The sequence below is a fragment of the Phycodurus eques genome, chromosome 17 (assembly GCF_024500275.1).
Source record: "Phycodurus eques isolate BA_2022a chromosome 17, UOR_Pequ_1.1, whole genome shotgun sequence".
NCBI classification, from domain to species: Eukaryota; Metazoa; Chordata; class Actinopteri; order Syngnathiformes; family Syngnathidae; genus Phycodurus; species Phycodurus eques.
In genome coordinates, this window is record NC_084541.1 from 7,217,912 (window position 1) to 7,228,656 (window position 10,745).

Consider the following 10,745-nt stretch of genomic DNA (forward strand, 5'->3'; position numbering starts at 1 on the left):
CCAAAAGCTGATGTGCGCTCAACAATCACCATAAAAATAAGGATGGTCACAAAAGCTCATTCTTATACTATCATTGGTTGTAAAGGTGGAGTTGGTGTTTCGTTTTTTGAGCTGCGTACAAGTTTGTTTGGCTATTTGCCCGATGAGTTCAGGGCCGGAGTACCTCTTGAAGGAGTCCACAGCACGCTGTATGCGCTTCCTCTTGGCAGAGTGGCCCCTGTCATTTGTGCTGAGAATGTCCAGGTCATGGTCCGGTGGGACTGGGTCTGGTACATCATCATCTTCCTCCTCGACACCGTTGCTGAGGGCACGCTGGGCGGGTGGAACAACAGCAGTCCTCGCCTTATAGTCAGAAAAAAAAACACCAGAGCCGATATCTGATAAACTTTTTTGTATTAGATTAGATTCAAACTTTATTGTCCATCCATCCATTTTCAGGGGTGGGCTGGAACCTATCCCAGCTGACTCTGGGCGAAAGGCGGGGTACACCCTGAAATGGTCGCCAGCCAATCGCAGGGCAAAAGGTAATAGGACAAATTAACAATCATAAATCAAATTCACTTTGAAGTTCATTACAGCCTGAAGACTGGAACACATAGACATCACCAGATGCTGGATTTCATCCCTGGTGATGCTCTGCTCGGTCTCGACTGCCACTGTCTTCAGTTCCTGCTTGTTCTTGGGGCATTTTCCCTTCAGTTTTGTCTTCAGCAAGTGAAATGCATGCTCAATCGGATTCAGGTCAGGTAATTGACATGACCATTGCATAACATTCCACCTCTTTGCCTTAAAAAAATGTTCGGCTGCTTTCACAATATGATTTGGGTCACTGACTATCTGCACTGTGAAGCACCGTCCAATGAGTTCTAAATCATTTGGCTGGATAGGAACAGCTAATAATGTCCGACACTCTTCAGAGTTCATCCTGCTGCTTTTGTTAGCAGTCACATCATCAATAAATACAAGGGAACCAGTTCCACTGGCAGCCATGCATGCACACCTGACCATGGAACAGCTGAGCAGGCAATTGTCCCATTACTTTCGGTCGCTTAAAAAGTGGTAGACAAATGAGCAATACAAACTGTTGTAATTCGTACACCGTTCCCATGGTTTGGATGTAAACACCCTCAAATGAAAACTGAAAGTCTGCAGTGAAACCACATCTTGGTTGTTTGAATTTGACATTTGATTGGGTAAAGAAGTAGTTCCATTGCTGATACGGTTTAGGTTACATTGTCCAACAGCACTACTGATTCTGAAGGCCACGGTAGCACATAGAGACTGTAATCTGATTGGACAAAAAAAAATAAAATACTGGAAGCAGTGTAACCAAGAAACACTACAAAATGAAAAGAGCAGGCTGTTCAGAATAAATACTTGAAATTTACTTCAGTGAAATTCACTTAGGCGGCACGGTGGACGACTGGTTAGAGCGTCAGCCTCACAGTTCTGAAGACCTGGGTTCAATACCCGGTCCCGCCTTTGTGGAGTTTGCATGTTCTCCCCGTGCCTGCGTGGGTTTTCTCCGGGTACTCTGGTTTCCTCCCACATCCCAAAAACATGCATTAATTGGAGACTCTAAATTGCCCGTAGGTGTGAGTGTGAATGGTTGTTTGTTTGTATGTGCCCTGCGACTGGCTGGCAACCAGTTCAGAGTGTACCCCGCCTCCTGCCCGATGACAGCTGGGATAGGCTCCAGCACGCCCGCGACCCTAGTGAGGAGAAGCGGCTCAGAAAATGGATGGATGGATGGAAATTCACTTAAGTGCATTTAATGGAACAAATATTAGAGTTTAGGTTGTAATTGTAGTAGGTCAGTGCTTCTGATAGGAGTCTTACTCCGACATTTTGCAGTCATCTGAGACATCTTCTGTTTTATTGTTTATGTTGTATGTGCCCCCCCTCCCCCAACACAACATCCCCCCCACCACAGAATATCAGTAGGTCCGTCCTCACATTTCAATGTTTACGACACTCGCACGCTGCACTTCGCTTATCCTCAGGTCACGGGTGCGCTGGAACATATGCCAGCTGATGTCGGGGTGCACCGTGGACCGGTGGGCGGCCAATCATTTGCTTGCTCACTCATCATATGCCATTTGCCGAAACGTCACTTGATTGTGTAGATTCTTCTTTGTTGAAGACATTTTAAAGTGAACGCAAGCTGCTATCATTTGAAGTCAGCGTGGAGCACTTTTATAGTATGTAAACAATAGTTGAGGTGTGTTTATCTTCCAACACCTCCTGCAAACGACAGGTGCTTGCAAGAGCCTGCCCACCCGAGTGCTCCCTGAAAAATTGGATTTGATGTGTTGGGGAGGGGGTGTTGTGCACACGTGCGTGTGTGTGTGTGTGGTTGGGCGCGGGGGGCACGCTCTGGGAAAACAATAGCAGGGTTTGGCGCCGCACACGACCGACCGTGTGCCGTTGATTATCATACAGCTGTTCGCTGGAGGGCCAGACAAAGGCAACGTGATACAAACACGCGCACGCACACACGCGCTCAGTGGCGTCTGAATAGCCTCGAGCTTCGCAATAATAAGGACCATTCCAGGGACCTGCCCCCCCCCCCCCACCCCCTCCCGTCTCCCGCCTTTGTCTCCCCCCCACACGCGTCACAGCAATTATAAGGTTTAGTGCTAAAGAAAAAAAGAGGCCCATGTGCTATTCCTTGCATGGTCTTTGTTTGGTAAACCCCCACAATAAATAATAATAAAAAAAAATAACCTTAAAGGTGCTAACGTTACACCATGTTAATTCAATCAAAAGATGCTAGTAGCAATTGGCTGATTTCTGAATTGCACCTGTTTTACAAGTTTAGTTTGAGTTTTAAAGCGATTTTATTTTATGGCCAAAATTATAGAGAAAAGTATTCACATAAACACTGATTTGCTCTTCAGGTAAACCAACTTTATTGAAAAGTAGCTGTTTTAGCGTCCTGTTGAATTCATCCCCACCCGCCATATCCATATATGTGCATTCGCTTCTTATCCATGCCAATTAAGTGCAGCCCAGATGTATCGTGGGTTGTCCAAATCTCCAGGCAGACCGAGCGCGACAGGCTGCTCCCCTGAGGTTTGCTCCGACTCCACCTCTTTGGCCGTGGCGGGGTATAAAACCCACTCTGTACGCAGCAGAACACAAAACAAAGTAGAGTGCCAAGTGTAGGATAGGGTTAGAGAAACAAGGAGAAGACACAAAGGACACCAAAGGGATCACATAGTTGGTGTTTTGAAGGATTGTTGTCTTTTTATTTTGTGGAATTACGAATGCCGGCATCCACTTAAATTTGGAAAGCAAAAGTCTGAGAGGAAATGGCACATGTCCACCAGCGATACATCTTGGCTTTGGCCTTGGTGCACGTTGTAAGTGGACTTATTGAGCTGAATAATCAAAACTCACGCGCAGATTCTTGATGTTATGCTGATCTGTCATTGCAGGTGTTATCCTCTGGGGTGTTTGAGTTGAAAATTAATTCGTTCCACACGGCGCAGCGCATCTGCAGGAGACACAGGGACTGCCACATCTTTTTTAGAATCTGCCTCAAGCACCCGGAAGATGTGATCTCCGCAGAGCCGCCGTGCACCTTTGGAACGGGACAAACCAATGTCATCAGGGCCGATCACACTTCCATCTCCGGCAGTGCGCCAATCAGGGTGCCTTTCCACTTCAAATGGCCGGTAAATATCAATATTAACAACAGCGAGGATTGGAGGAATGGCATATCAAAGCAATCGTGCATCCTGTGCAAATTGTTTCAGGGGACTTTTTCGTTGATTATTGAGGCTTGGAACGCAGAATCTCCAACTGAATACACAGGTACGTCTTTCGTGAGGCGAATTTGTTCGTCTGTAACTTTCCTGTGAGTGCAATATGTTCGAAATCAATTCTGACTTTTGTATGCAGACAACCAAAACAACCTTGTGAATCGCCTGGCGACCAGGAGGAGACTCGCCATCGGCGAGGACTGGTCCCAGGATGTGCACTTCGGAGAGCAGAGCGAGCTGCGTTATTCGTACCACGTCTTCTGTGACGAATACTACTTCGGAGACGGCTGCGCCGAGTACTGCAGGCCGCGGGACGACACGCTGGGTCACTACACCTGTGACGAGGAGGGCAACCGCATCTGCCTGGAGGGCTGGAAAGGGAACTACTGCTCGGAGCGTAAGTGTCTGCTCAGTCGTTGCGGGAACAAACACACTCGCTGGAGCTCTACATTCAGTCATTTTCATAACATTTGATCAATAACGGTGAAGGCGGCAAATGTCTCCCGTGCTGAATATGCCACGCTCAAAGTCCTATTTTCAAAAAGTTATTGATGATTTCAAATTTGAGGGATTTGTGCTAAGGGCAATCCGTATTGACATAGCAAATGGTGGTGGCCCACTGGAATGCCCTTTTTGCGTAAAGGTAAAGACAAAATTGCATCATGGCAAAGACAGAAACAGCTTCATAAAAACGGTGCGAGTTGCACAATTTCATGTGTCGCCCTTCAAACACTGCAGATCCAAGTGCGTAAATGAGTCTATCTACTCCTTAAACCCAGAACACTCTTGTCTTGATACAATTGTAATAACGGTAAAGACGTGCAATAGTTCAGACACTTTCGCAAAATTCGTACGTATCGCAGAAAGAACACCGTTTATTTTGGCATGTCTGCTATTGTGAATGCAAAATGGCTGCCCCATCCTTGCACGTCAGCTTCCAGATCCCGCTGGTGTATTGTAACAACATAATGAGGCTCTCTCCAGTGGCATTAAAACGCCAAAGACAGCTTGAGTGTCAAAAACTAAAACAAAAAGAAGACACACACACACACACAAAAGGAACTCTGAAGACAGTAATATGCATCTGCGTTTATTTTCATGGAAAAGGCAAAAACAAAATACATTTTTTATTAGTATCTGCAGAAAACATGTTGCAAACCATGAAACTCCATTTCAGACACAACGGTAGTGACATTTTGGCATTAATATTGTTGATTGGTGCCCTTTTTTTGTTTGCGCACCTGTCCCTAAGAATGTCTGTGCATGTGCCTGTTGACTTGTGTGTCTTACTAGTAACATTTTCTTTCCTGCTACTGCCTTCCACTGCTGTATGACATTTCTGCACACTTGTTGGACAACTTTGATACACTATAAGGACGGCTACATGTTACTAGTGAAGCAAAAGTGTGCACTAGTTGACATCTGCATGCTATTAGAACTACGAGTGAATTACAGGATGTTAACTAGTAGAATTTTATCGCAGTAGCGGCCAGAGAGAACGAGACCACACATAAAGAGGCGTTGCAAGGAGAGATTTCAGAGTGGAAGGGGGACACAAACGTGAAAGTGGTGCCTTGCTTAAGGACACCTCAACAGCAAGCCGGGAAACAGACTAGCATCCGTCCAACAGCTCGTTGCTATTTTTGCTCTTTTCCTGCAGTGGAACTTGAACTGTGATTCTTCTTGAAACCTGAAACTGGAGTCTTTTTATTTGAATGAAGAATGCCCTTCATGGTGATATCCCATGAAGGTGTGTTTTGTAGTCTTTGTTCCATCTGCCTTATGTTCTCTGGTACAATAAGAAAAAAAGGCATTGGGCTAATGTACAGTAGATACACACATTTTTCAGGGTGATCTGTTTGCACGCAGTGAGGAGATAACAAAAAAAAAAAAAGCATCCGCCGGCAGTGTGCCTGCCAGCTGCTTAGCTCAATACTTCACCAACAGTGAAGTCTGGAAGGGGGCTGGGGTCAGACAAAGGGGCCCCGATGTGTGTGTATAAGATGTATACAAAGGCGTGCCCATTGTAATCACACACCCTCTCCTCTCTCCTCCCCCTAGCCATCTGCTCAGCGGACTGCAGTGAGAGACACGGCTACTGTGAGGCCCCAGGGGGCTGTAAATGTCGCATGGGTTGGCAGGGCCCCTCCTGCAACGAGTGCGTCCGCTACCCAGGCTGCCTCCACGGCACCTGCGGCCAGCCATGGCAGTGTAACTGTCAGGAGGGTTGGGGGGGCCTCTTTTGTGACCAGGACCTCAACTACTGCACCAACCACAAGCCGTGTGCCCATGGTGCCACCTGCACCAACACTGGCCAGGGCAGCTACACTTGTGCCTGCAGGCCTGGCTTTGGGGGTACGAACTGTGAGCTGGAAACCAATGAGTGTGACAGCAACCCCTGCAAAAATGGAGGCAGCTGCAATGTAAGTGTGCCACGTATTAAGTTTATTCATCAATAAGCCTCTTTGTCCTTTTACCAGAATTGTTTTTTTTTAAAATTAATATTATTAATATCTAGCAAATAGCTCTAGCTACTTCAACCAAAATAATGCGTGCGTGTACCTTTGCCACCTCTAAATATACTGTACTAGACTTGAAATGAAAAATGGGATAATTGCATCTGGAAAAAGTAATGAAAGTAAATAACAGGAGTACCTAGTCGTGTACATAACTTTGGATTCATACTTCAATTGAACTGAAGGTTAAAAACATAAACTCAAGGACAAAAAAGGAACTTCAAATGTATCCACATCCATTCAATGCTTCCTCACATGAAGGTCGTTGTTCATCCCCAGGACCTGGAAAATGACTACTCTTGCACCTGCCCGCAAGGATTCTACGGCAAAAACTGTGAGATCATCGCAATGACGTGTGCGGATGGGCCCTGCTTCAACGGCGGGACGTGTGTGGAGATCATGTCGGGAGGTTACACGTGCCGGTGCCCTCCCAGCTACACGGGCTCCAACTGTGAGAAAAAGCTGGATCGCTGCAGCAACAGGCCCTGCTTAAACGGTAAAATGGCGACGTCTCATGGCTAACAAGTTTGGGCCATGTGACTGACTGCAATAAGCCATAAACGCCTCTTTCAGAAACTAAGAACGTGACATGAAATTGCTCCCTTGTCCAAAAATTGATCAATGACATAATTTGGTGTGTTATTGATGTTGACATCCCTCCATCCATTTTCTGTACCGCTTTATCCTCACAAGGGTCACGGGCGTGCTGGAGCCTAACCCAGCTATCTTCGGGCGAGAGGCGGGGTACACCCCAAACTGGTCGCCAGCCAATCGCAGGGCACATATAAACAAACAACCATTCGCGCACACATTCGCACCGACGGGCAATTTAGAGTCTTCAATCAACCTCCCGCGTCTGTTTTTGGGATGTGGGAGGAAACCGGAGTGCCCTGAGAAAACCCACGCAGGCACGGGGAGAACATGCAAACTCCACACATTTTGTCACCTCACGTGACATTCCGTATGTAGCCGATTGGATAAAAGTGGCCAACATAAAACCAAAAGGTACAGGTATATTAATACGGTAACCAGTCTAGTACAGATATATTTAAAGAGCTGAAGTTGGAAATTGCATTAACACAGCTAAAATGATTTAAAAAAGGAAGTGAGGGGGGGGGACATGGCCAGCATAGAGGCCAGACATTGAAATGTGGACACACTGCATTTTCGTCCCTGATCTGCTGGATGCTGAACAAGTGTTTTCCTCTCTCAGGTGGCGAGTGTCTGGACCTCGGCCAGAGCATCCTATGCCGCTGTCAGGCCGGCTTCACCGGTGCCAACTGCCAAGTCAACATCGACGACTGCGCCTCCAACCCCTGCCAAAATGCCGGGACCTGTCAAGATGCCGTGAATGACTACATTTGTTCCTGCACCTTAGGGTACACCGGCAAGAACTGCAGCGTGCGCTCAGACGCATGTGGAGAGCGTCCTTGTCAGAATGGCGGCACTTGCTTCACTCACTTCACAGGTCCCGTATGCCAGTGCCCGAAAGGATTTATGGGTCCAAGTTGCGAGTTCACGCTGCAGCCTAGTTTCAAGCCCGCTTTGCGCCAGACCTCCCAGCCCTCCTCGGCCACGCTAACCATCTCCTGCATTCTTTCCATCCTGGTAGTGGCTCTCGTGGCTGGTATTATCTTGCTGAGGAGACGCAGGAGGCTGCAAGGAAGGAAGCAGCTCAGCGACACAGCGGTTTACAATGACCTGGAGACAGTGAACAACCTGGGGGGAAGCGAGAGAGACTCCTTCCTCAGTCCGAACGGTCTGTTCAAGATCAGCAACAGCACGGCCCGCCTCAGCTTCGACCCCTTTTCGGAAGGAAGGTCAGGATACAGGCACAATCCTGTTGAGAGCGGCCCGGCCAGAGCGGATCTGATATGGAGGGACGAGGCGGGCCTTGGTTCAATAACTGGGCTAAGATGAACAGAATTCAGCGAGAACACACTAAGATGAATATTAGCACTTGGTGCTCCTCTTTCTTTGTGTACAAAAGGAGCAAAATTCACCAGTTGAAACCCACTCTGCAACAACATACCAAACAATGGACTGCTCTAATGAAGAGCATTTACAAAGATTATTCAAAGAATTATATGGGACAAACCTCTTTCACATTTAAGACCCAAAGAGACAATTATTAAGAGCCATCTTTCGGAGGACCTACAACTCAAACCAAATACACAAAGTTACAGTACTGAACAACTTTGGAAAATTTGCCCCAGGTGTATGACTTTATTTTGATACCTTTGTCCTTTTTTCAGATTTTTTTTTGCATTTCAATCTTCCTTTCCTCATTTTTTCCTTATTGTACGCACCATCATTTTTATACTTTATTATTTATTTATTTGAAAACTAACGTTTACGGCTCCACTTTGATTGTCACAGAAATATATTTATACGATGCTGAATGAAGACGAATTTTTTTTATTTTTTTGTTTCACGGGCTATGGAAGATAAAATATCCCAAAGTTATTAATGGCAGGGATATAAGGATATATTTCAGTTGAGCGCTAACAACTGATGACATTGCCCTGTCATGTGCCATTGTTTGTGTTCATGCCAAAGTTTGAGTGATGTTATGTGTATTCATTAATATTTAAGTTGATCATAATGTGGTTTTGTTGTCGAATAAAAACAGGTTTGATGTAATACAATGCAGTACTGGCAACTGGTTTCCTAGTACTTTTACTGCTTTAATGTTATGGTGGTCGATGGTTATTCAACAATTTTACAGTCTCTTGACAGACACAATTGCCTCTCCATTTCTATTATCATGCATCTTTTAAATTGAGTTAGCTAAGTAACAAGCCCAGCTGTACTTCCCAAAAAAATATTGAATATTAGAAATGTACAGAAAATCATTTTATCGAACCACTTGTGTATTTAGACCATTTTTAATTACGTGAACATTTTTAATGTTTCACGATTCCCAAAACCTGTGACCTCAAACAAAGATCATAAGCATTTAAAAAGGAAATGGCCTTCTACGGCTGTTAGAAAATGACTCATTATGAATAGAAAAACACTCGGTAATGCCAGAGTAGCCTTTTACTCATCCCAAATTGAAAACAATGAAATCAACCATAATTTTTCAAGTACTGCACCTAGGCTGACAAAATTCATCCATGTGTTTCAATCACTTTCAGCAGTGAGGATTTCATCACTATTAGAGATGTAACGCATACTTGAGGCGTTTTTGTCCGGTTAGCTTTCCGGCGTTAGCCTTGGCGGTTTCTTCAAACTCCTCAACTGTTTGTTAGACACGATGCTGATGTACGTGATCTACTTAAGGATCAAAAAGCAGACTATTTACAAAACAATGGATTTGAGGACTTTCAGTCTGGATTTAGACAGACGCAGCAAATGTAGTCGTAACAGGATATAAGTACGAGCACATACAGTAAATACTGTACTGTATCACCCAAGCACTTCAGTCAGGTAATTCAGCAACTACGTCGCTCCAAAGCCATAGTGTAGCTCCCGATATGTTAGCAAGTAGCATGGCTTTTCCGTTTTCTCCTCTTAATTACTCCTTGTCATCCCTTTTGCGATAACGACACTTGTCAGAAGTGGAGCTGATTCATTGCCATGGAGGTGATGATTAGTTATTTATGAACGGCTCTGCACCGTGTTTTGCCACACGAGCTAGCCAGCTGGAGCTTGTTGCTAGCTAGCTGGTGTGGCGCAAGAAGCAATTCCCTGATAGTAGCCGACCGGTGCAAAGCAGCAAGGATAGGTGAATGTTCAAGGTGAACGCTTAATTTCATTGTATTTGTATTTGTCTTGGTTGCCCGACCCCATTGCTGTACTGGCCCTGGCCCACCGCTAATGTCGGACCCTGCACCACACTGGCTATTCTTGTCCCGACGTGCCCAGTTGTAAAATCCATACATCCATCCATATCCTGAGCTGCTTTATCCTCACTAGGGTCGCGGGAGTGCTGGAGCCTATCCCAGCTGTCATCGGGCAGGAGGCGGGGCACACCATGAACTGGTTGCCCCCCAATCGCAGGGCACAGTTGGAAAGAATAAATTTAAAGATAATTTGAATAATATTCTACTCCCACTTTATACGGACAATTTAAACATATAAGAAACAGGTGTCAAACTTATCGTGGTGGAGGGGTTTGTGTGTCGCAATGATCCTAGGAGCTAAGTTGTCTGGGGCTTCACGCCCCTGGTAGGGTCACCCATGGCAAACAGGTCCTATGTGAGGGAGCCAGACAAAGCACGGCTAAAAGACCCCTATGATGAAAACTAGTAATGGATCTAGGTTTCCCTTGCCCGGACGCGGGTCACTGGGGCCCCCCTCTGGAGCCAGGCCTGGAGGTGGGGTTCGAAGGCGAGCGCCTGGTGGCCGGGCCTGCACCCATGGGCATAGGGCATAGCCTGAAAGGGTAACGTGGGTCCCCCTTCCCATGGGCTCACCATCTGTGGGAGGGGACATAGGGGTCGGGTGCAATGCGAGC

General features: G+C 46.1%; 1 protein-coding gene across 1 annotated transcript; it reads left to right on the plus strand.

The window, feature by feature from the left end:
- Window positions 1–3,296: 3,296 nt before the first annotated feature.
- On the plus strand, window positions 3,297–8,513 carry dlb (deltaB). Its single transcript, XM_061702682.1, has 7 exons — window positions 3,297–3,365; window positions 3,441–3,680; window positions 3,762–3,819; window positions 3,907–4,164; window positions 5,829–6,190; window positions 6,563–6,779; window positions 7,497–8,513. The coding sequence occupies exons 1-7, from the start codon at window positions 3,315–3,317 to the stop codon at window positions 8,201–8,203; spliced, it is 1,893 nt and encodes a 630-aa protein (XP_061558666.1). The 5' UTR covers window positions 3,297–3,314; the 3' UTR covers window positions 8,204–8,513.
- The last annotated feature ends 2,232 nt before the right edge of the window (window positions 8,514–10,745 follow it).

Bases quoted from the DNA above. Each gene is read 5' to 3' on its own strand.
- dlb (XM_061702682.1), top strand. From the start codon at position 3,315: ATGGCACATGTCCACCAGCGATACATCTTGGCTTTGGCCTTGGTGCAC. The intron at 6,191-6,562 runs GTAAGTGTGCCA...GTTCATCCCCAG, and splicing joins AAAATGGAGGCAGCTGCAAT to GACCTGGAAAATGACTACTC. The intron at 6,780-7,496 runs GTAAAATGGCGA...TTCCTCTCTCAG, and splicing joins CAACAGGCCCTGCTTAAACG to GTGGCGAGTGTCTGGACCTC.